Source organism: Lineus longissimus, chromosome 13, assembly GCF_910592395.1.
Source record: "Lineus longissimus chromosome 13, tnLinLong1.2, whole genome shotgun sequence".
Lineage (NCBI taxonomy): Eukaryota > Metazoa > Nemertea > Pilidiophora > Heteronemertea > Lineidae > Lineus > Lineus longissimus.
In genome coordinates this window covers 3,143,455-3,169,938 of record NC_088320.1, presented here as the reverse complement: position 1 = coordinate 3,169,938, position 26,484 = coordinate 3,143,455, and the positions used below count along the sequence as shown (strand labels likewise).

The following is a 26,484-nucleotide window of genomic DNA, read 5'->3' as shown; positions in this document are numbered from 1 at the left end:
AATCTAAAACTACCGCGCTCGTCACGTCATGAGTACACTGAACTGCTGAACCGTGCTGAATAAGGTTACAGATCTCTCATTGTTAGATATGAAAAATTGCTTTTACCCAAATGACCCAAAATCTCGCAAGGGGATGAAACGGATTGTGTCGCAATCTGGGACAATCAATCCGTGTCACAACCAAAGTCGTCATGAAGATGTACTATGAGGTCATATCAGAGATAAATAAAGACCACCTTTCATGATATTCGTTATATAAACATGTCTTATATCCTTTGTCCGGGTATGATTGAGATACATTAGATAGCTCTTAATACCCAGTACGACTTACCAAAACAAAGGAAGGATGGAAAATGAAAAGTATCTTTTCGGATTGATTGTTTACGGGAACGTTGTGCTTCTCCTTGCTCTGGTCATTAGTGGTTGGTCAATCCAAAGGCTTAACTTGATATACTTGTTTTGAAAAATGATGTCATTTGTAAAAAAGATTTCTATCCCAACTGAATTAGTGTTTCTTGTGAAAGAAGTCCTTCCTTTATAGTCATTGTCAACTCACGAAAGAGATGGCTTTACATAATCAGATACTGTTTCTCCTCGCCCACGTCGTTAGTGGTATGTCAATCCTCGAACTAAGACTTGGCGTAATATACTGGGAGGTTGTCGTTTCAGAAGAGGACGCACAATCAAATCAGTGTCTTTTGGGAATGATGGTTTATCGGGTGCGGAGGCTTACCCCTTGCCCATGCGGTCATTAGTGGTTGGTCAATTCACGAAAGAGCTGGCTTAACATGAGCTGGTGTCTTCGAAGTGGATGAAAAAATGAAATAGACTGACAGCTAGTTTCTTGAGTGTACTGTCTTTCTTTTCGCCTATGTCAGTCGTTGGTCACTTGACGAATGGGGTAGATTACTAGAAGGTCGAAGCGATGCATGAGACAAATGTCTCATCAGTGCTGTTCAGCACATTCTGTCCTTGCAGAGCTTTTCGCTCCATCCACAGATAGCCATTGGACGCGAAATAGGAGGGTTGTGGTCGTCCTAGGCAAACTGGTTGTTCCTACCCAGGGACAGTCCATTTTGTCAATCCTTGGCCCAATTTCTCCTCTCATGGGTGCAGCTGAGTCGTCGTTCTCGGTGTCTTGCTTCACTTCCTCAAGTCCAGTTCCTCATGATATTTTGTAATCTAAAGAATAAAATGGCTATCAAGGTAGTGTTCATCGGGTGAAGGCAGCCTCTGCCTCCTGGCTATCAGTCATTTGGTTTGACGTCTTTTTCATAGGTGTCGCCTCCATACAGAACGATATTAATGAGTTTTCCACGTGGTTGCAACGTTTGCCTTGGCTCGGATCAGCCTTTCAGTTTCTCACCGGTGTAAAGGTGAATTAGGTATCCCTGGAGAATGAGCCTATCGTATCGTTTGATGTAGGAGGTTCAAGCATGTTCAGTCGTTCGAAATTCTTCATTTTGAAAATGAAGAAAGTTTTTGAGTTAGGAAAGACACTAGTAGATGTGTATTTAACCAATTCAAAGCATGAAGACCTATTTCTCCAGCAGCTAAAGAAACATCGTCTGCTCCGCCAAATTAGAATTCAAGTGGGCGTCTTGTTTTCGCCGCGTCAGTTGGCCCATCAGTATACCATTAATAAGACCCCATCTCCATTCCGAGCCAATCACCTAATCACTAATAAAGCCCGTCTAGGGGACCGATCGACTTCGAATCGTCGGCTCGAACATGAAACATTCCGGGCCATTACTTAATAATCACTCACTTTCCCTTCCATTCAATCAGCCAGGGATTTGCCAGAAGCCGATTCGCATTCAGGAGTCGTCTCGGGGCGTCACGTGACTAAACCCGGATCTTACGAGATCCGAAAACATTTAAACGCCATTAATTTCTTGATGGAGTTTCAAGATGGCGATTTTTTTGAGTCATTAATCAAATTGATTCAGATACTCTGTGGAGAATGAAAGCATCCTTCGGAGGTTCCGGTAGGATTATGGGGTGTCGGGGGTTTAATATAAGATCTGCTGCTGAAAGGTTGGGAAGAGCTATGATGGGCGGTTTGATCAGTCGAGTGCAACCCACGGGAGTGTTACGTAAAATAGTGCGCTTAAGGAGCTCATCTCCCTTTCATGGCGGCGCGCCCGCGGACCGCAGAGACTAAAAGCCGGGTTTAGCTCCTACCGGGACCTCTTCCGTCTTTTTGGAGTGTTATTTCATACAAAATGAGAAGTAATTGATAGATTTAGACACGGAACACACCATCTTCATCCGGAACAAAAGCACTCCGTATTTTATAAAAGGTTGGTAGACGTCGACAAATAACTCCCGACTAATCGGCGTAATGCCTCCGCGTAATTTGTCACAGCAGACGGGAAGCACATCCGCGCGGCGGCCATCATGGTTCCAGAGGGATCATGGGATATTTGGGTGGAGTGATCACTTTATCGGATTATGTACATGCTGGCTTGTTTGTAGAATATTTGGAAGAAAGGATCTGATACATGTATCTGCAAGAGGAAGTTTTATGTTTATAACATGACAATTAATCGTGACTGTATCCTTCTTCAATGGTCTCGTCCATTTGTAACAGAGGAGTACTCAAAAGTTGGTCGAGAACATCACGGCAGTTTTCTTCGATTACTCCAAAAACTGACATTCTTACCTGGGAAAATATATATATGCCACACAAATTTATCGTCATTTTGGGGCAGATGTAATCCCGTTTGAACTTGTGGCTTGAGAGCACTGTTGAAGAACAACGGGGGCAACACGTGTGTCGGGACCACATCAGTACAACTGGATTGCCGAAATCAGAGACCAAAATCTGATCATGTTGCTGCTGTCTTTCCGGTTCTGACAAGAAAAACTGATATCCAGCAAGAACTAAGAACCAATCTAGATATACTTAAAACACGTTACGATATATTTCCACGTTGACATGAACAACATGACTGTCCATTACAATCTGGATACAATACTTTAATTTTATATATAAAGACAATTTCTTTAGAGAGTCCGCTGGTAATTGAGAAGTCCAAGAGTTTTGATGACCAAAATGGTTCATGAATGCCTGGTTGCAGGCTTAATAATGCAATGGTTTCATAATGATGAGATTACTGTGGTCATAGTCATAGTCTGTGGCTAAAGAGTTCTTGAGTGGCAATGACTACCTCCATCAAATCCAATCCGTTCTTGCGAAAACATCCGCTTCAAGACTAGTGTACACCATTTAAAGTCTCATTGCAACTTTCACACAGTCACATGCGGCCTCTGATGGCTACCATGAAAACTAAAGTCACGTGGTAACTGCTCAGGCCCAAAAGCTGTATTGTCTAAGAATGCCCCATTCGCAAATGGCACCTTATTGTTCATGATATTCGTATCAGGTTTTAAAACATTCCCAGAATCCACGACATCTATGTGTACATCGTTTATATCTTTAGTGTCCAGCTTAAGCGCATGTCCGTTTATATTTTCACTTCCGCTTTGTGAACCGTGACCTTGACCTCTGTTACCCTCAGCGCCCTCCTTATTTTGTTTATCTTTCTCCTTTGCTTGTTGTCGTTCTGAGGAGTGTTTTGACTTGGCTTCTGCCACTGCTTTCTTACTGCGTTTCCACTTCATCCGACGGTTCTGAAACCATATTTTAACCTGAAAAGACAAGAATGAGATTTTCGTTTTACACATCAGTGTGAATCGAAATTGCTGTTTGATAAACGAACACAGACCGAAAGAGTCCAACAAAAATACAAAATATCTGTGACACAGAATACCGAACTAGAGACGATTGGTTGTCTGACAAACACCGCGAGGGAGGAGCTAAAATGCAGGCCAAATTCATAGCATATTTCAAGAGGTCCCGCCGAGGGTTAAAATGAGTTGTCAAACTAATCTTGATACCGGAACGATAGTAGTCTGTGAAAAGCTCGTGTGAACTGAAAACTTCTGATCTTTTAGAGCAAGAGCAATTCAGGGTATACTCTTGACTGTTATCAGTGGCACAAATGTCCTTAGGGTATCATTACATACATGTAGTTGCAAATTAAAAGATACTCTAATCTCTTAGTAGGCCTATCAATAGGTTATTGGCGTTAAGTGGACTTTAATGAGCGTAGAATTTGTCCAGTGTGACCAAATTACTATTGATCGTAGATATGAATTGTTAATTATGCACTTGAACACCTTAAAGGGGTCACTGGGAATGATATAGATACATACAGTTAAGTTTTTCTGAACATTTTTTTCCTATCTCTCGGTATCGTAACCCGGCGACACCTGACAGGGGTCAAGATGGCGGGCCGACTAAGTCACGTGACCAATCGAAATATAATTAATGACTTGCCGGCCACCTGCAAGCTACTCATCCTTGGCGGCACATCTTTGATCCAGGTACATAAAGTACAGAACGTGTCCTTAACACCGCTGGCTTATCAGTATTCAAAAACTTGTCAAATAAACCAGCGATATGTCAGGCCAATCTGTTGATTCTAGCCAGTAATGATCTGTTTAAACACAATTTAAGTGAGAATTGGCCCTCGAAATCTGATATTATGGTCTTTAAATTTGTTCCGAAGTCCAAGTTAAACGGTCATCATGAAAATGCATACCGCGAAACTTTAATTCTATTTCATCCTCTTTGACTTTCATAGCCTGTTCATTCATGCACATGTTTGTACAGGTAAAGTTTATGGTATCTTTCGCAATTTACGCCGAAATGTATTTCTAAATATTGTTGAATGATATTGGACATGAGGTGATAAGACGTCAAGAGGATATTAATTAGGTGTTAACTACTCAATCATGCTCTTTTTTTACGACAGGTAAGTCAAGAAAGCGCCTGGAGTATTGTCACGGCCCTATGTCTGAATTTGTCCTTCTGCAGTACAGTATATACATGTAATAGGAAATTTCGTCAAATATCGCCCTCAGATTAGAAAGCCACTTTAAACAGCATGTAGAATTGAGGACTTCTGATTTTCGGGAACCATTCGCAGCTTTACTCAAGCAGCCTCGTGGGATATCCGCCATTTGAATTTGGTCAATCGGGAGTACTCTATTCCACCACGGCAATGCGTTCTGCGCCGAACTAGCATAATAGACGTCTTTTGATTGGTCAATTCTCTGCTTCATGAAGGTAACGAATGGTAAGCCCACAACGATGTTTTATCTCTGATTGAAAACAAGTTGAATTTCAAATCGGGTATGCATGTCTATGTATATCCCCCTTGTTCTAATGTAGATCCTTTGCACAAGTGAAACGGGCAGCGAGCTCAAGTGTGATTTAGAATTGTGTAACTTGTGTGTAACCCAACGGTGTAAACTTGATTTATTCGGAATGATGATAATGTACAAGGTTAAGGTAGAAGTCAAGTTTATAGACACGAAAACTAACAAATTACCAAGATAAGACCATGCGTTATCGTTTTATAAGCAACATTTAACCTCATCAAGAAATAAATCATTTGTCGTAACAACATTTTTATGAATTTCCCACCACGTGGGCTAATCGAAAAACTCGATGTACTGATTTGTCAACATATGTTATTGTCACGTGATTCGTTCAATCTTTAATGGCGTCGGAGACAACCCATCCTGGCACCAGTTGTTTTCACTATACTACGCCTCTCGGTTTTTTCCAATTTTTTATATGAGGCAGGAGCATCAAAAACTTGTATCTCAGAATGGGAACAAATACATTTTCCTCCACAGTAACCGTCACTCTGACGAAATGATGTCAATGAATGATTAACAATTACTTAGTAATTGATGGAAACGTTCACATGAAGATTTAACTGAACTAAAGCCATGGAGAAAACGAAGAAAATGAATTTTGAATTTCGTATTTTGAATTTCAAATGAACCTTCTTGGCTTACCTGTGTTTCTGTAAGCATCAATGACGTTGCCACCTCGAATCTCTTAGGCCGAGACAAGTACTTGTTCATCTTAAACTGTCGCTCAAGTTCCAGCAACTGTTGACTAGTGAATGCTGTCCGTGGCCGTCTCGTCTTCCCAAGGAGGTTGTGCTGGCCTTGTCCTGAAAGTAGAGTAGACAAACAAACCTTTAGAATTCAACAACACCTTTTGAAGAATATAAAATTACAAACAGTAGTAGTTGAGGGTGAAATGGCTCCCAAATGCTGAAATATGAGAAAGGAGTAGAAGAGGAAGAAGAAGAAATAGAAGAAAGGTGAAAAGGAAGGAAGGAAAAGAAAAGAGACAAAATTCACGTCATATGGCAAATACCTTTTTCTTCTCTGCTTGAATGAATATTTCCAACGTATGACTTTATAGGTAGATGCTATGGGACTTGATCGAGTGAGAAAAGGTTGTACATTTTAAAAAAAGCATCCTACCTTAGGGTATGGGGTCAGGGTTTTGTCCTTTTCGTAATATTTTTGGTGAAAAATTAAATCGTCATGAGGAACCTGATGAGTGTCATAGGAATTTTTAATATCGAAACTCGAGCTTCGGCCTCTACTACACTTTTGTGACAATTGTTTTCAGATCTGTCATCTGTCCTATACACAAATTGACACCATGATAAAACCACTGATGGTTCTGATTACAATTTCTTTTTCAGAGGGCGAATCTTCCAGCGAACCGCCGCCATTTTTTGCCAGATCCCGAGTTTCGCACGCGTCCAAATTGTTCAACGAGCGTAAAAACAATCTGTGAAGACTGACAAGCAATCTGCCCTGGACGTCATTCAGCAATCAAGCAACTAATTTGCAGGAAAGACGGCCAGATTGAATCCGTACAACCAATTTTCTCAAATCTGAGGTTTGTCGCGTCCACTGACACCGCCATTACCAATATGCAAATTGAACCATCGCTGCGCATGTGCAGTGACTCGCAAGTGACTTTCTTGCCTTCAAGTTTGGAGATTTCGATAACTCGACTCAGTGCGTTCAATGCTGAACATCCCGTTTTCGTTGCGTTATGATTCGAATTGCCAAGCGAACTGTGCCGCGTTATCAGCAACTGAGGTGATTTTGACGTCGTGTTTTCTGCGTGGGATGATTTAATCCTAGCTACAAGATACTATTCTGGCATTTAATCATAAGAAATCTGTCCGCAGGCGAGATGAGATCAGCTGATTGCTTGTTCGTGGGACAAAAATCACACTGGCGAATATCATGGTCATGTCACTTGAAACAAGTGACACATGCAATGTTGACAAGCACATCAGTTGCTCGTCAGTTAAATAACTCATTCTAGTATAAGTCTTTGTGGTTGGTTCTCGGATTGTGCACAATGTTTCCTCAATAGATTGCAGTTTTTCAGAAGTGATTCTGCTTTCGGAAGTCCCCTGATTGACTTTCAGCGCCCTTTTACCATAATTTACGCCTTTCCACCAGCTCCGCCCCAAAGGCTATGCCGGAGGCCCCTCATCCCAGCGCTCCGCATTATACATGCGATCTCTTTACCATTTCCCGTCAATTTCCCAATCGGACATCCAATTCGGCGTCTCTAACAACATCACTGTCATCAACTAAACGAATATCAAATTGAATTATAGTGCACAAACATTAGACTGCACCATGACGAGCTGGGCAGAGATCAAAGACAGCTAATTCTTCCTAATCGAATCCCATCCCGCGCGGAGATTGGTGCGAGAGAATCTTGTGGGCAACAAACAAACGAATTAGGCGAATATTACTCCCGAAACGGCCTGTCAGCAAATCACCCAGTGGAAGGACCCTGATTTGTCACCGAAATGAAATTTGTTGATTAAGTCGTTTTATCTTCTTCTTCTCCGATATTAAATACATAAAGTGATTGTGCGCGTTTCAATTCAATCAGGAATGCTCCCGGTTCAGCACATCAATCAACCGATAAATGGTTAGCTGAGTGGAAAATTAGCCCGCTAGCTCCCGGGTGTGATCCTCTCGGGACCGCAGCCCCCGGGCTGGATTCTCCCGGGACATACCGCCAGTCATATTATAATTTAATCACCAGCTAACTTACTGTGTATGAAAGATTTAATATTATCCATTACGGGAATGACATGTCGTTGGGTATCGATCGGAGCCCGGCAAGCGCGGAAATATGCACGCCTGTTGTGATTAGTTTGGGCAGATAATGCACCAGGGCCGGCGGTAATTTTCCGCGCTATTACCCACTTTGTTATTAAATTAGCATACCAGAAGATTAGGAAAATTAAGACGCGTTTTATTATGCTGTATACACAGTGTTTGGAGCAGAGTGATGGCCGCTTTGTGCGATGGTATTCGGCGGGAATTAAATTAAACATCAGTTCGAGATGGGGAGGTGGGGATGTGATGGGCTCGAAGATGGTTCCGTTTGATTGGAGGCGCGTGGCCTCATGGTCCCGTGAAGCGGAGGCTGGGCCACTTGGTTGGCCACAACCGAGAAGTTCCCCGGACTGCGCAAGCGCGGTCAAGGCGCCTCGGGACGCTATCATTGACTTTCCTCCTCAGGGAGGATTCGTGTTCGCTTATCTGAGCTCTATGTAGGCGTGGTCGGAGCCTTTTTCCATGGTCAGTTTACGACCCTGATACCTCTAATATATCTGCCATGGCTTTTGTCAGTCACCAAATGAAATCAACCTCTGCATAAGGGGAGTATGAGCTAGATCACATTTTTTAAGGAACGTCCATCTCAACAGCAATGAGATTTTTCATGAGACAGTCACAGCCATTCCATCATAAGGACACCGACGATGAAAGTTTGCAAACCAATTTTAACATCATTTAGTTTGAATGATGCGCATTTGAGAGATGTACTCGATACAACGCGATGATTGATTAAGTCAGAATTGATCAAGTGAATGTGAACGTGTCTACCGGTTAATTAAGATATCAATCATGCTAATTAATAGGCAATTAGTAAATCAGCCAAGGTGAAGAATCAAGTCGGCTGTCAATATAACTTTATGTTTCAATTTTGAAATGTAGGAACTGGTCTTTCATGCAAAAGTGCCAGGAGTAATTAGCTCAAAATTACGTCAATCGGTGAAGACGTTAAATGGCCGAATGAATTTGTTCCATAACCAAAATTGGATAATATTCCGTACTTATAATACGAATGCATCATCTACCATTTGTGTCAGCTTGACAATATTCTGCACGATTCCCGGCACGATTACCAAACCACCCATCCCATCCAATGGGGCCCGCCAAGGCTCAGCAGCGCACTGAACACATTCCATCTCCAAATTACACTAACTGAGTCATTCTAACGGTGAAGTAATGAATATATTACCGAGAGCTCTCCTTTGTTTTGCTGAGTGCAGTTACCGTGATTAACTGAAAGAAGACGTGTAATTTGCCTGATTATTTCGCCCTCTCGCATATTTCTCCCACCGATTGGCCACATTATCCAAATGCAATCAATCTATTCGATTAATTTGTCAACAAGCGTGAAAGTCTGAATGCATCGTTCCGCCCATGAATGAGCTGGGTCGCCATTTAGATCCAGCCAAGCGGATGACTCCCAAATGGCCAATTTACTCCCGGAGCAGGCGTTGGGCTACGGGTCATAATCCATGATGAGGTGGCACGCTCACGGCGGTCATAACTCGCAAAGTTTATAAAATTTATCTAATTTGACACTTTATTCTCGTTATGGTAAAACATGTTGCTTTACACTTGGGAAACAACAATAGCTGTTGCAGCGACGTCTCGTTGAGTCGACGACAGAAGTCCCGCATGCTCCGGACCAGAACCTGCAAACGATCACGTGACCCAGTTATAATCAATCATTTTTCTTGACAAATCGAGTGGAATATTGTTTACGATCAGTGTTGCGCGCGATTTGATGAAGTGTTATTATTTGTATGTGATGTTTTGAAAGATCAACTCCAAATGTATATATCGCTAAAAAAAAAAAAAAAAAATCAATCAGGTTCAAGAACGAAGAACATACCATACACGCCTTCCTCTACATGGACCTTTGTGTGTCTATATATGGCGTCAATCCGGGGCTTTCAATAATATATTCTCAGCCACGCTTCACGACATCACCCCTCCCATCAGATGCCCGCTCCCAAACGACTAATCTCGCCTGGAAAAGCCCCTTAAGACCCAAGAGCCCGAACATCAGCGAAAAACGGCACCAATTAATTAGGTTTGCCTTCCACTCAAATTCGCTTTACAGCAAAATTAGGGCGACAATTCTGGCAAATGCTCCTTGGCGGCCGAGAATCTACAGCTTGATCACCGTGAGCGGCTGTGAATGCGAGACTAGCTCTACTTTCATCACATTCTCCGGTCATGACGTCCCGCGTAAACAATTCATTAGTCAGATTAATGGCGGGTTTCTGGGCCCAACGGAGCCTAATGCCCAATCAAATTGAAAAGGCTAATATATATCATGGGAAGCGACCGGCTAAGACAGCCGCAGCCTCGGCTACAGGCGGCTACTGTGGAAAAGATGGTGTAGTGCATTCTGACATGATGGCAGACAGAAATACAGCATCATAATATTTCTGAAATTGATCTGTTTTGACCCAGCTACGTTTTTGGCTAAACGTATACACGTTCATGTGTATAAAACCATCGTTTTCCTCTCCTAACAATTCGCTTCAGAGCACGGGCTTTGTATCGGAGTGACAGAACGGAACCGAAATCAAATGCACAACCTGAGTACATTTGCCACTGAAAACTCCAGGATTGAACTTCAAAGGCGATTTCTCAAAAGAGGCCTTAGAAAAGGATTTCGCCATATTTGCTTCAGTCTTGACAAGTACAGTTGTCCAAGATCGCCATAGCCCGAAAAACGTCTCATCTTTTCGGCAACATATCATGATATCTCACATTGATCGATTTCCCGTTGGACACCTGGGGACGAGGGCTCGCGGCAATCTATTTCTTATTCTCGTCATCTCGAGATCTCGTTGTCATGTATACAAATACCCTCGCAGCGGAAGACTAGCGCAAACCCCCAAAGACTAATGGGCCAGAAATTGAAAATTAAATTAGCAAATTGCCTTCTCCGTCATTCGGAGATGCCCGTTTAATCTCTCCGTAATTGTGTGGTATGTTTGCAGACGATGATTGGACGCCGGCAACGCAGCTGCGTCCGCCATCTTGCTTGCTGATGAATTTACCAAATATGATTAATCGGAGCCGCGGCTCATATATTGTTAAATGACACTGTTAATTAGGTAAATGCCGGCGTTAATTAGGCATGTTATCTTAGACTAAGTTAATTATCAAATGAAATAGAGATAAAATAAAAGTTGTCGACACGATTAATCCGGTTTGGCGATGCATGGAGGGGTGCGCAGCCACTAGCGTCCGCCTTGGCATCTAAGAGGGGACTTAACTCATCTTCCCAGGTCCTGATTTTGCTGATACTATTCTTCCGTGATTAAATTTGTCAAATAAAAATCTTTTATATTCATCGCGGCACTTTACCTCGGCACTTAGGCTATTACGGTGTTGGGTGGAATTCTTCCCAGAATGATGAGGAATGTCTCCCATGATGCATCGCTTCTTCCGCGTATTGCTACAATTCTGTTAAATTGCCCATTTAGGATAATACAGCACAAGAGACAAATGCGCAAATGACGCGGTAAATTAGAACGATAAAGCCGACAGTTTACTACTCCCGCTAATTAAGATGTTTTCTGGCGTGATTAGTTTTAGCTAATCACTTTCAATTCTCGCGAGAACAATTACGAAACGCTGACGAGCGCCTGATGAGAGCTAATCAACACTCCCTCTCTAGGTGGAGGGTATAATAAGCACCCCCTCTCGACGCGGAAGAATACAGACGCGCCATCCATCCGTGGAGATAAGAGGCCTGCTTTCGCGACCTGATGCTTACAAGAAGTGAAGATTCCTGACCAGTGAAACATGTTCATCGATACATAAAACCGACCCAGGTCGGCCACCCTGCGCCTTCAGTAGAATATAACGGAACAGGAGATATATAGTCCAGGAAGAAATGAAACATCAGCGTTGTTTCTCGGAAGAGTTAACAAGCTCGGTTGCTGGTTTTTTTTCTCGAAATTTCCATTGGAAAACTAAAATAGGCCTACGGTTAGGCATCCTGTAGGAAAAAAAATGAAAGGGTGTTCATTCATTCATTCACTCATTCATGTCAACCATGTTTGTTTTCATTTCACTTCTAAAACACTCCGACCATGCATGTTTTACTGATTTATGTTATTGTGGTTCGACTTCACAGGTTGCCCGCGCAAGATTCAGCCCGTGAAGCTGGCAGTTCCGCGAAGAGATGAGAGACGACTCTGCCGGAATGTGATACAGCACCTAATGGCCATTTTGTGACAAATATTTACGACAGTTGATTAGCGGTTGTATCAATACCGCTTCATGGCAGCTCTGCACCGGATCTGAACACTTTATAACGATGTGATAATTTAGCATGCTGAGTAGGTTGGTTTATCTGCTCTGCATGAATAAAGAGAGAGTACTCAAGAACACCTCGGAAGGGAAGGATGGGTGAACATTATAAATGAAACTTAAAAATGACAGAAATGAAGTAGTGATGTGTTCAATTTGGAACGATGAAAAATGTTACCATGTTCATAAATCGATTATACAGCCCTTAAACTTTTAAATCTCATTGCCTTTCTCCATTGATCGAACGTTTAGTGCCATAGTTGATTCAATTAAGATTTTATCGTGTTAAACTGTTTGTTAACTGCTTCGCAATCTTGTTAAATGATCCGAAATATGCTCTATCAGAGGCACACGGCGAAAAATAAAATGCGTACCCCGCTCAGAATAGGGAGAAAACCACGAATATAAGTTGTGCATACAGTGACGGACACGAATTTATGGTTCCTAACTTAATTTAGTGCTGATTCCGTCATTATTAAAAACTATTTAAGTTATTAATTGGTTTAATCGTGTTGACCTTTTTCGTTAATTTCAGGAGATTTTATATAAGGAAAATATTTCGCTCGCTTTCGGCAGTCGCTGAGGATATCTATGAAATATCAGAAATATACATGGAGAAGAATGCTCAAAATAAAGGGTTAAATCAATTAATCAACTATCAGTGAATGATTACAATAATTCAACGATTGAATTGAACAACATGATGATAGACAAAAGGAACAAGGCGCAGAATTTCAATCAACCTTTTTCAATCTCGACTATCTTGTACAAGATGTGGCTGTTCAAGATTCGCGGGACAGACACCGAGAAAGCGTGTTTGAGGCTTATAATTCTAATCGAAAGGCTACAAACAGCTAATGGCGGTAGTGAATCGTGACGAAAATACAGATACGGTACCGTATCAATCAAATATCTGGTGTTGAATTCGTATGTGTGTAGACCTATACATCAGGGTTTTGTGTACACCAGATGCAAAAAGGGCAACGAAGTTGGAAATTTACTCAGTTTGATGAGATAAAGCAACAGTCAATGATGTATTTTTCTTAAACGTTCCATTCAGGTTGAGATACCCAATCGGTATGTTTGATGTTCAGGATATTTGTCATTTGAGAAAAGGTAAGGCGTCTTTCCGTCTAGTGGTGATGCGAAAAAAAGACGTCACTACCTCGCCAGAAATAACATATACACAATGTCAAAAGACTGATGCTTGTAACGAATCTGATAAAGTATATGGTCATCTTGTTCTATTATTTGGCACATTAGGAAAGTACCTCAAACATACATACAAAATGTATAGTATACAACCGATGTCTATTAGCCATTAAAACACGATCCTCTAAAGAGCCCAGAAGTACGCTGCCAATTTATGCTGATACATGTCTCTGTTGAGACATTCATTATGCCAATAGAGCAACGACATTAATGACATCGTTAGCTCGCTATTACTCAGCGTTACAAACGCAGCGTCCATGCCAATCAGATGGAGAATTATAAGTGAGGGAATAATCAGCCATTGGGGGCGGAGTGCCAAGACGGAGACGCTGTTTAGACATGGAACGCAGCTATAAAGAAGAAAAACAGTACAGATTCATTTTGGGAAAACCACAACTTTTTCAGACAGATGAGTTTAAGACTTGAATTTTAAGTTTTAAGTAAAATTGAAAAGCAACACTGGTTCGGGTTTGGATTTGAGTGGCATTTTAGAAGAACTGGTTCAACATTTAAATAATTGGTAAGCAAACCACATAGTTTATGATTCGTGTTGCGACTGCGAGAGACACAAAGTTGTTGTTGACGAAAATTATCTGCTGAGTGAGGACGAAGGAAAGGGCGAATCCAGTGGACACCACACCCCGCACTGCATTTTTTGGCACCCTGGTGTTAAATGTAACTCTCTTCTTTTACAGCCTTGACATAGCGTGCATCACTGTCGACCCAGTGTCTTCCAATAATACACAAGATAACAAACAAGGAAACCTATCACCATGATTTGTCAATGTCAGAATCAATAGGACTTCCGCGGATGCAATCATGTGACTATCATGTGACCAACGTTCATTCTGTTGGCTCAACTGATGAGATGCTACGGTTGGCAGCTATAGACGACACATTTTACTCAGATAGAGAAAAGGCTCTACACTTTGACTAAATGTATGCCTATTATAATGAAATCGACAAAAGAAATTATTGTTTGAGCAAAGGATTGCAATGTTGACTGGAGATGGAAGAGACTATTCCTCAAGACTGCACGTCACGTAATGTGGCACGTCAAGCCAATCGAATGTATCTCCTAATTAGTCCAAAATCAAATCTAATTAAAAGAAATGTCTTTCTACAGAAATAACGTAAGAATCAAACAATCGTGAAAAATTAAATGGCTAATTAAAAAATCAAGGTCAATAGAGACAGATGTGTTAATTTTTGAATTAGAATTGAATGCATGGACATTTTGAACAGATAAAGAGCGCATGAATTGAATAATAATATTAAATTCAAATTGATCTTTTGGGAGAGATCATTTTCATCGACATTTGGAGGGCCGTTTATATGTTTCGTGATTATAAGGGTATCTCGTTATATCCTTGCCTATCACACTACAAGATGTCTGATCAATCCCAAACGAAACTGCTTAGCACCCTAATCGACCCCAGCGCTCTAGTTCAATCACCCATTAATTAGACACAGGAAGACTAATTAAAAGGATAAAATTAGAATTGCACCAATATCGTATAAATTGAGCAAATAAAGCCATTCTCGGGTCAGGTCCAGGCGTCGAAATGATCAAGTTCCGACACTTCGGACAATGGGGGCGCTTAGGAACAAACATGGCGTCCTTGTCATGACATGCGGAGTCAAGACGGCCGATCAATTGCGGGACCTGTCCCCGCATTAATCTTTAATTAGTTGATTAAATTGGGGTCCTGAATGTTTTGGGGTGGATAGGGGCTTGGGTAACATCTGGACACCCATTTTTACCTTGGTGCAACATCATCATGTTTTCAACTGTTTATTTCAGGGCTCAGTGCAGTGTACATTACATGTATATTACTGCAGGCTCGGTTGTGAGAAATGCATTTTCCGCCCCCTCAGTTGAATTTTTTCATAAGTTCAAAATTCAGGAAAATTTTCAATGCCAAAAATTTTTGGGGCTGATGATGCATATTCATTTTGAGCAGAAAATAAACGAGTGAAAAAAATATTTGGACATAGAAATATTTTCATCCTTCAGATTTGAATTTTTTTTTATTAGTTCAAATTTTTTAAATTTTTTTCAAAGCCAAACAATTTTGGGACTGACAATGTTTCCTCATTTTGTGCAGAAAAAAAACAAGTGAAAAAAATATTTGGACTTGAAAATTTGTTTCATCTGCAGCACGACACATTTGTCGCAATTAATTTCTTAACAGAAATCATGGCAGCATTCGTCTTTTCAGTTCTCATCATTCCACATTTTTAGAATGCTTCAATGGGTTCGGTGATTAAACGATGCCTAACTTAATGCAAATCACATGATTTTTGCTATCGGTACCCAAAAACGTTAGTAAAACGCAGTTTATTAGTTTTCAACTGATAGTAACTGCCTTTACAAAAGTTTTCATATGGATTCTCATGATTGCCACTGTCCGTGGTGTTAAAATAATTAAGAGAGAGCTTTGCCCGAGGTAATAATTGCCAGGTTAATTGGAGACACGGTCACGACCGATTACGGCAATTAGGCCCTTTAGTTGGGTTAGAGGGATGAATTTGGTCATTGGGACCACCCAATCCAGTGGTCGTGGTCTGGGTATCTGGGATGTGGTGTTACCGAGGGCCTTGTAATAGTAATTAGAGAGGAAACCATTGGCGATTCTTGGTCGTCATAGCAGGGTGGTCGCGTTACCGGGATGGTCACCGACCGGGGTTCCACTGTATATCCGGAGTGTTTGAAGTTTGATAAAGGAATATACACATGTACATGTAAAACGACAAATACTGAAACGAAGCTTCTTCTTTGAAGTCACCGTTTATTGCGTCACCATGACGTAATATTGGTCATAAAAGACGTAATCCAACATCAAAGAAAGATCATTCGTCAACTGATTATTCCCTATTGCGTAATAATCACACTTGTGTGATTATAAATTGAAAAGATTCATGATTCATTTTCTTCATATTTTAAGAAAATGTCACATAGATACTCAACAGACCGGCGCTGATTTTGTCACCAACTTGTAACAAAGGAGCGGGAGAGAATTCTCTCTATTCGGAGGATCACATGCCCATGTACTGTTTGTTGGCAACCCAGAGGGAGCCCGTCATCAAGGGCACTGTCATAAACCTCAATAGGACCTTATAAAACTACATATTTGTTCGAACTCACGATTTTCAGCCATGACTAAATGAACTTAACCTCGCGTCAGGCGGAAACATTAAGATATAATTATATCAATTGATACAATCCTATCATGATCCAACGTGCATGATCAGTGTTATGTCTCGGTTACCTCTATCACACAATCATAAAATCAAACTATAATGAAACATAAAATACAAATTAACAAATAAAGTGACGCATAGGCGTGACTTAATTGGAAATATACTATCAAACACTAATAGCAAACGTACTCAAATCGCTCTTTGATTGAGTTGAAGATAACTTGGAAAAATTCAAACATCTGCTTATTCACGACTCAGACGTGCCTAATCACGGCCCTAATGATTCTAATTTGTTTAATTGAGACTTGTTGTTTAATCAGGACTTGTCCCAATGACAGTCAGGCTTTGCGAGTCCCGCGGAACCCGGTGAGATTCTCGCACCTGGCGCGACCACTCCGGTCACCCCGGGCCCTGCAACCAGTTGTCACACCACTATGTTATCTCTATTGGTTATTTGACTTGTAACATTTGTCTGATTACAACTCATTAAGTTGCCACCTTGTCGTGTATTACTGAATGATGGATTTCTAATAACTAATTCTATAGAAATACTTTTGGTATCAACTCAGAATTTATAGAACAGGAAATAGACATTTGACTCAATTGACTACGTGTATTTCAACTATACATTTATGCATATTCTTGGTTTTAAAGACTAATTTTTATCACCGTCATAGCTATTCTATCATCTTTTTATTTCAATGTATATTTTCTTCAAGGAAATAACTGCAGGTTAGGCAAACTTGTTACATTTGCTATACAACGGCTGTTTGAGGTCTACTCTCTAAAAACAAACGAGTGAATTCTCGCTCTTTAAGAGCGAATTCTCGCTCTTTGAAAGAGCTATATTAGTGATCGCTCTTCACAGAGCGAAATTCGCTCTTATGAAAGAGTGAAACTATTCGCTCTTTTAAAGAGCTAAAACCGAGCGAAATTCGCTCGTTGAAAGAGTGAAAGCATTCGCTCTTTTAGGAATGGTCCCGAGTGATAAAAGTTTCCATTCGCTCTTTGAAAGAGTGATCAAAGTTTCCATTCGCTCGTTAAAAGAGCGGTCATGCACTTCAAACGAGTGAAATTATTCGCTCGATAATTCGCTCGGGCCCTTCCTCAACGAGCGAATAATTTCACTCGTTGGAAGTGCATGATCGCTCTTTTAACGAGCCAATTTGCGCTGAAAAGGTTATCAGTCACACACTTCTTGCAAGTAAGTCCAGGAGAGTTCAGGAGAGTTACTGATGCCGTTCCCATGCTCGAACGAAAGCGGAGACCGGCTATCAGCTCACCTGGTAGCATTACAGCTGCTGCTTGTAGTATAATATTCAACGGTGCAGTTCGAAGCGGCCTCGGGATTGATTCAGTAAACGAAACAAACACAATCGAATGCTTTGAAACGTTATGACTTTTTTATTGAAGTTTTAGAAAACCGTGGTGTGCAACGAGAGAGATATACATGATCGATTCATTTATCGTACATGCTAGGAAAGACGAGAAAATGGACATTCTGAAAATTCAACATGGAGCTGATCCTGATGCCATGAAACCTCATAGTTTTCATTTTTTTCATTTTAGCATTAGGTCGAAATGTTCCTCGTCACTGAATACTTGTATTAGTATACTTAATAACATCAACTCAGCCCCGAAATAGCTGGCGCCATAATTCAGTTAACATTCAGACAACACCATCATTTAAGTAACACCTTAGTGTTCCCATGGAGGTATTATAAAGATATATAATATATAAGATTTATAATCCATGGTGTTCCTTACACACCGTTTAGAAGTACTTATTTTATCAAACTGAACAACACCAGAATTCATAACACAAAACCTGCAATGTACTACAGAAATTTGCCTAACATCATTTATATATATTGTCCGAGACTAAGACCAAATCGTAAACCGTCATCAGATTCCCCAGGCGCTTGAAATTGCTGAACAATAAATATCAATTTTCAATGCAATCCGTTGTATAACAATGCGGCCTATGATCATCCTCTGGTATTCAATTTACAAAAAATACGATTTGACAATACTAGATCTTCGGATTATTCTTAATTTCATTAGATTATATCCTGTATAATCCTGATAATGCACATTGTATAATACAGTCAGGAAGAAGATTGAAATCAGTCCAATCCATTTTGGACTGATTTCAATTTCAAAAGCAGATCATGTCATTTTCACCCAAAAAAATCCACAAATAAGGGCTTTATTCGTGTTTTATTAAGGGTCGATATGCTCACTGAGGGTCAAATATCATGAGGCAAGATGAGGCAAGATTTATAAAAACATCCTTCAATATCCATCTAAGGAGACATCATACTTTCAGTGCCCAGCAATTTTTCACAAATATCATTGAGTTTTTAAAAAGTAGGATTTTCATGATACTGTATTTGATATTTTGATATTTTCACGATAATTTGAAATACTTCGAAAAGCTTTTGGTAAATTCGAGATATAAACACTGTTAGATGATATGCCATGTAGTGAAAGCCGAAATCGGCTCACCATAGGAATAAGGTAAAATAAACAGGGATATGAATACTCATGAGCACAACTGTAAATAGATATGGGTCTACTGGAGACCAATGGCACTAACTGCCGAAAGCAACTGTGGCTTCATTGGTTTTGCCACCACAGCATAGGTAACTGTCTGAAAAAGACCATAGAAGTTATCAAGTTGGGGCGCGAAATGAACGTCAAAGACGTAATGCACTTTAAAAAGCATGTCAAATGCTTCTATAATGGTTGACCCCGCTTGAATTGGCTGGAAGTCAACCACTATGAAGTACTGGACCGGTCTAATTCTTGGTCCAATGCCAATTATGATTGGCTGTGTGTACTTGGTTGCATCAATCTGCTTGGCCAATACGTCTATGTCGCTGCCAACCTAAAATGAAATGTAAAATAATAATTATTAATAAAGTATATATACGTGAAAACACCATTGACAATACACTCTTTCATTATGCCGCATGGGACTGGACTGGGAATCGATGTAACCCAGCCTTACGGTCACTTCTTTTCTAGTATAGTTTGATAGAGCAATCAAATTAAAACAGTTACATGATAAAGAAGACAACGAAATAAAAGGCACCTGTGCGTAAAAGGAAAACACTGGATATGAAGTATAATATGTGTATAAATGACGAAGACAATGTCACAACCGAAAAATCCGCCTCCGGGATCCGTCCGTGCAGTGATTGGGGGGGGGGGGGGGGGGGGGGGGGCTGATTATTATTACTATTAAGCCAAGAGAAAGAAACTTTACTCTCAATTACCAACTCATAAGTTGCAATTTCTTTTTTGAATGATAAGGCTTTCAACAATTGGCATGGTTTGTTGACGTTTGCGTGACGATTGTCATTGAATGAATGACTTTGATTTGGGCTTTCCCAACTTTCCCCTTGTATTGTGTTGTAAGGAGATTTGAATTTACCCGCGCCATGACGTGACTTGCCAGTGACTGGTGCGTGCGCATTCGCTACTTTTGACACCATCTGATTATCTGAATTCGGACGATCGGTGCAGTCGGGGGAAAACACTTGGTTTTAAACCTAATGAAATGGGCAGACTGGTAAGTACTATAGGATTAGGAAAAGATTAGTATGTATAGAAATTAAAGATCATGTCTGGCATCCTATAAATTTCCCCATTGTTGTACAATCGCTGTTTGAATACAGGCTTCTCAAAGAGCACCGAGAGCACGTGGCCCCGCACACATAGGTCATGTCAATGTTGTGCTGCCCTCTTTTAGTGAGATCAGATGGTACCCATGCTGATTAATTCTCTCCGCTTTCAACTACTGATATCTTGAAATATTCAAAAAAATTCAAATTTGTGTAAAATAGGCCTATTTCTCCTGCTCAGCCGAATTGATCCATGAATGAAATTATTATGGCTTAATAGCTTTGGCCTTATCCACGCCTTCTTCATTCTTGAATCTTGTACTCTACTCATTTCAGTGACGTGACACTGACGGCAGGTTAGCACATCATGGCCCCCTGGCATTTCAGTCACTCCTGATAGGTGGAGGCCTGTGATGTTTTGTATAGGCATACTTTTTGTTGCCTACTCTGCTTACATTACATCATTACTTAAATTTTCCGTTAGTTTTTGTACTTGTAATTTTTTTAAAGTGACTGTTTGACAATGCCTTTGCCCTTTCTTTACGGAGAAGTTCACAACATGCCTGATAGCGTTTCTCTCCTTCTTTAACTCTTGTTTCTAAGTCATGTGCATGAACTGTTAATTTGTTAATGTCACAATCACTCCGTTTTCGTTTATTTGCCCTATGTCGTTTATTCATGGCAGCCTTGCGCTTTCTTTTTGCTTCATCTATTCCTAACATGATTGCGTCTGGGTCTTTTTCTGTAATAATAATATGATGATATGACTTTTTCCTATCATTCTGACACTTTCAATAAACTAGCTTATTTCTTTTCAGATTATACTTCCAACCAGACCTTTGGATAGACCCCCAGGAAGAAAAGAAACTTGAAGAGGGTGGAAACCATGTGACAGTCCAATCAGGAAAGAAAGCATGTTGCAACACATTGACATTGATGAAGCGTTTCGATTTTAAGTTTCAAAATCAAAACACTCTGTTCAACTTACTGTCCTAGATAGCTAGATGTGTGATTGTTATCATAGTCGTCATTCCGGTATTAAGTTATTGTTGTCTTTGTTCAAGGTATTTTATCTCGCTTATAAGTGACATGTTTTTGATAAAACTTTTGAAAATCTGTGTAAATTGCATCATATTCAAATCAGTCTACTGATATAACTTTCAGACGTGTCAAAGAATACTATTTTATTGCTGTTTTTTGTTGGTCTGCAACTAGCATCATACTGTTGAGTGAATAAATAATAATTTACCAAATATACATTGCGTTGCCTTCAGGAAGTCAGAAGACCTCAGCGAGGCAACTGGCCAATGTAAATCTGTGTAAATTGCATCAGATTCAAATCAGTCTACTGTAAAAGTCAGACCCTTCAAAGTAGATTATTTAGTTGATGTTTTTTGTTGGTACTGTTGAGTGAATGAATTACAATTTACCAAATGTATATTGTGTTGCCTTCAGGAAGTCAGAAGACCTCAGCGAGGCAACTGGCCAATGTATATCTGTGTAAATTGCATCAGATTCAAATCAGTCTACTGTAAAAGTCAGACCCTTCAAAGTAGATTATTTAGTTGCTGTTTTTTGTTGGTACTGTTGAGTGAATGAATTACAATTTACCAAATGTATATTGTGTTGCCTTCAGGAAGTCATAAGACCTCAGCGAGGCAACTGGCCAATGTAAATCTGTGTGAATTGCATCAGATTCAAATCACTATACAAATATAACTTTCAGACATGTCAAAGTATACTATTTTATTGCTGTTTTTTGTTGGTCTGCAACTAGCATCATACTGTTGAGTGAATAAATTACAATTTACCAAATATACATTGCGTTGCCTTCAGGAAGTCGGAAGACCTCAGCGAGGCAACTGGCCAATGTAAATCGGTGTTAATTGCATCAGATTCAAATCAGTCGCCTGATACAACAGTCATAGTCAGACACATCAAGTAAACTATTATTGTTGGGTTTTTTTGACACCCGCTGCATGTAGTATATTGGTTAGTAAATAAATAATTTAGCAAATATACATACTAGTAGTGTGTTTTGGTCAGTAGTCAGGAAAGAGTATACTTATGGGTTATTACATAGGTTTTTCTGTATCCTTCCCTGTATTCTTCCCCGAGAGTCTGTATCCTCCCTGAGGCTTGGCGAGAAAAAATATGTATTCGTACCCTACACGAAGGATGAAGACAAAATTGTTCCTCTTCACCGATTTTTAAAAAAATTTTCTTTGCTTTTGATCGACGAAACATGTCCCAGGTTGCATTGCTCACGATGCATGTCAGCGACGTCACAAGCCGGCGGGACGCCAGAGAGTGACGTCATTCCAACAGTTAAAAGCTGTATCCTACCCCGCACGTGCAGGGAAATGCCGGCCAGTATCCTTCCCTGATATCGTTCCCCGGTATCGCGCCCGGGTGGAGCAAAAAATAAATTGTGGCACCGTATCACCCTGCGTCATTCAGTATACGCTGGCAAATTTATCCTGGATTGGTAAAATAATTACTATCGATATAAGATACTTACTAGTACTCAGTGTATTGTGTTCAAAAAAGCAGGAGCCCACTTCTAGAAAATACGTACCAATTATTGATATAAATTCGCATACTAGTAGAAAACCTGTACGTTTAGAGTTGATTGAAGTAGGATGTGACGCAAAGTGCAGTTTTGCAAAATGGCATGTTGGGACTTTTTGCAAAGTGAAGATTTGTAATGGCAATTACCAATATAGACAAACAAAGGGCAAATGTATACCTCTCAGTGTATCCACCAACTCTTGACCAAATCCCTCCTTCTCTAAAACTGCAGAGAGTTCTTCCATTTCAATGGCCTTCAGAGTCTGAAAATGCAAGTTGGTACAGCTGCAGAGAATGTTAATGTCGTAAGACCATCTTGGACGGGGCCTAGCCCTAAGATAATGAATACTAAGTACATGTATTGACTTTGCATGCTTGTGAATCTGGCGTCTGCGATGACAGTGATGTATGGAAGTATTATAAAAAGAAATACTTCCCTATTTAAAACCTAATGTCTCTGTACAAAAAGGTCTGTACTTTCCCCTTGGATGGACAAGAAAAAAGGCATTACTTTTTTATACTTATTTATTTATGATACAGACTGCAAAATTAAAAACCATTTTGGAATCAAAAAGTAAAAACATTTTTCCTTAATTTCCCCTTTTTCCCTAAAAAAAATCCCTAATAACATTAATAGAAAATGAAAGATTTGAAAAATATGGATCCGCCTCTGCTTAGGATCGAACCCACTCCGTCTCGACCCATAGTTCAGATACCCACGGTACTCCTGATTGAGCTACTTCCCCGACCTACGCTTACGTCAGTTTTGCGACCATTATAACTCTTGACACCAGTTTTTATTGCATATTGCAGTAAAATAAGTGTTATATCCCTTCAGCAAATGAATAAAGGACTCTTTTATGAAAAAAATTGGTAAGAAGCCAGGAGCACAGTGTAATGTACATTGTAGCCTGCGGCTGCCCTACTCCTCAATCATTACGCCCTGCCGCGAGGGCCATCAGTGCACCATGATGAGGGCCTAGCAGACGACGGCGGCTGGATTATGCAAAGCCATAGTTGGTTCTTATTAAAAATTAGAAGAGGACATGGAAATGCCCAGGGGAATGGCTGTTTTAGGCCTACATGGCCTACGTGTAAGATGTACAGCCGATGGCTGTCGTCTGAAATCTTCTGAGCCCGCCACAGAAATCGGGTCCAAAACTGTACATGAAATCCAAATTAAGATGAGTTTTGCAGCTAACTTTGTTCTACATTGATAAAATGTGGATAATAATTCAGTATTTACCCTTTATAAATCCTTTAAAAATCGAAACCGGTAGAAATTTGGCCCGATCGGTGACAGTGGCCGCTTCAGTGATGGCGAATGTCATGGGTTCAGTTCGCTCTTTCATGTCAATTTGTTTACGGGATTTTTGAAATGCGCGCCATTTTTTCGCTCGTTTGCCGACTGACGCGCGAAAATCCGCTCGTTGTCCCCCGCTCTTATTCTCCGCTCTTTTGAAAGAGTGGATTGGTCACCCAAAGAGCGAGGGCCTAGAATAATCAGATAAATTTCACTCTTTTCGAGCGAAAAGCTATTAGCTCTTTTGAAAGAGTGAGAAATTCACTCGTTTGTTTTAAGAGAGTACCAAAAATCGTTTGACACAACAACATTGGTCACCAACTGAACAGGATCAAACATACTGGTATTTTCATGCGGTTCATATGTTTTCGTTTGAAACAACAAGATTAATAGACAGATTGAAGGATTTACCAATAATACTTAAAGATAATTAAAACATATTCATTAAATTAACCAGCTTTTGATAAGAAAGTTATGCAGGCCACTATCACTGGTCTTACGATATCACCATTTGGATTAAATTAAGATTATTTGACATGGCCGTGTTTTATCGCTGTTTCGTTCGTCTAAGCACACATGGACGTTGATACCAATTAATTATTTGATACTTATTTAATTCCCTTAACAAGAACATGATTTTAATAAATTGGGCAAATCATGTACAAATATGGTCACATTATAGTCTATCGATATGTTCTGATCGCGGCGTTCTGTTTGATTTTCCCAACGCCATCGTGTTTTGCCTGGGCAAATATTGTGAAACAATACTCTCGAAATCAAGGATTTTGAGCTTTTGAAAAATGAACACAAATGGGTTTCCAGAGAAATGAAAAACCCTAAAGGTTTCGGGTCTGTAAAAAAAAACCCTCTGCGTTCTTCATATCCTCGGAATAACCTCTATCTATGTTGCATATTGTGTCCAATATAAAACAAGATTGTATGTTTCTGCGCCTGACCAACTGGCACCTTCTTTTCCCTATCCGGAAAACATCATTATGTCCCCAAGATCTGACCTTCATTTGCCAACATGCAAGCATAATAATTACATGTATGTGATGCAATTGCTTAATTTTTACAAGGGTTTCCAAACTTCGATGTCACACCTACCTGGATAATCCATCATCCTTGGCATAAACAGTCCCGTCCTTGCTAGCCACTCCAAGGGCATACCCTGGGCCTGGGCCGCCTTCAAGGCCTGCTCCGTGGGGTTATGGAAGGCGCTGCCCCCAATCAACGGAAAAGTCGGGGAATGCGGTCCATGTCCGAGGGGGCTTCCGTTATATGAATACAGGGGATGACTACCGGGATACAGCCCTGCGACTAGATGCCCCGACGTGAGTGGAGAGTGATTGAGAAGTCCGGGCCTTGGAACAAAATGTGAGGCAGGGTTAAGTCCGTGGTTTGGTGAGGGTGTCGAGCGGTCCGAGTCCCTGCTGTCCGCTGGGCTTGAGGGTCGCGGACTCGGTGAGGTCCGCCGGGGGCTAGTCCTGTCTATACACGGAGGGGACTTTGGCTTACTCGTATCTCGAGAAAGTAACGCGTCGATGCTAAAAGATTTCGAGGACTCCATATTCAAAGTTAGTGATAAGAAATCTAGCACCCAGATGATGTGGCAGTGAGAAATAACGAAATTTTAACAAGTTCAGAACCAGGAGTTCCCTAATTCCGTATCCAAACAATCCTCTTCTACGCCATTCTGAAGACGAAAATTCCAAGGAAAATTCCAACAGCAAAAAAGTCCGGCCTTATGAAGATTTATCCTCTATCTCCGAAAGAGTTTTAGGCTTGTGTTGTGCTGTAATAAGCCCGTCGCGGCCTTGTCTTGTCCGGAATCTCTCTTTACTATATAACACTGGCCATAAAAACTCCTCGAAACTGCGCTCAGGCACGGAGGCCGAATTGATAGTAGTGTCCTATCAGTGTCCTCAAACTGTCACCCAACTTATAGCGGGCAGGTAACTCGTGCTTTGATAACACCAAATAGAGTTATAAAAATACCGATCTAGTCTCTTATCACAAATATCACGTCCGGCGTTCGCATGTAATGACCAAAAACGAGCGTCTAAATGAATTTAAATCATTCCCAAAGCCTCATTAGAAAGACGCGCTGTGATTGGTCAATCGTCGTCATATCTTTATATCACCCTAAGAAGAAGAAAAGTTACCATATTGGCGGTTTCTGATAGTCCCTCCCCGTGTTTACAAAAGGTGGATAAATCATACAAGATT

General features: G+C 40.6%; 1 protein-coding gene and 1 long non-coding RNA gene across 2 annotated transcripts; one reads left to right on the top strand and one right to left on the bottom strand.

Moving 5' to 3' along the window:
* Nucleotides 1–2,921: 2,921 nt before the first annotated feature.
* Nucleotides 2,922–26,310, bottom strand: LOC135497838 (motor neuron and pancreas homeobox 1-like). The gene is made up of 3 exons (XM_064787788.1): nt 25,363–26,310; nt 5,878–6,038; nt 2,922–3,654 (listed from the first exon to the last, which is right to left on the bottom strand). The coding sequence occupies exons 1-3, from the start codon at nt 25,823–25,825 to the stop codon at nt 3,253–3,255; spliced, it is 1,026 nt and encodes a 341-aa protein (XP_064643858.1). The 5' UTR covers nt 25,826–26,310; the 3' UTR covers nt 2,922–3,252.
* LOC135498000 (uncharacterized) lies at nt 20,254–22,402 on the top strand. The gene is made up of 2 exons (XR_010448985.1): nt 20,254–20,329; nt 21,200–22,402. It is a non-coding gene; the product is annotated as an uncharacterized LOC135498000 (long non-coding RNA).
* Nucleotides 26,311–26,484: the final 174 nt, after the last annotated feature.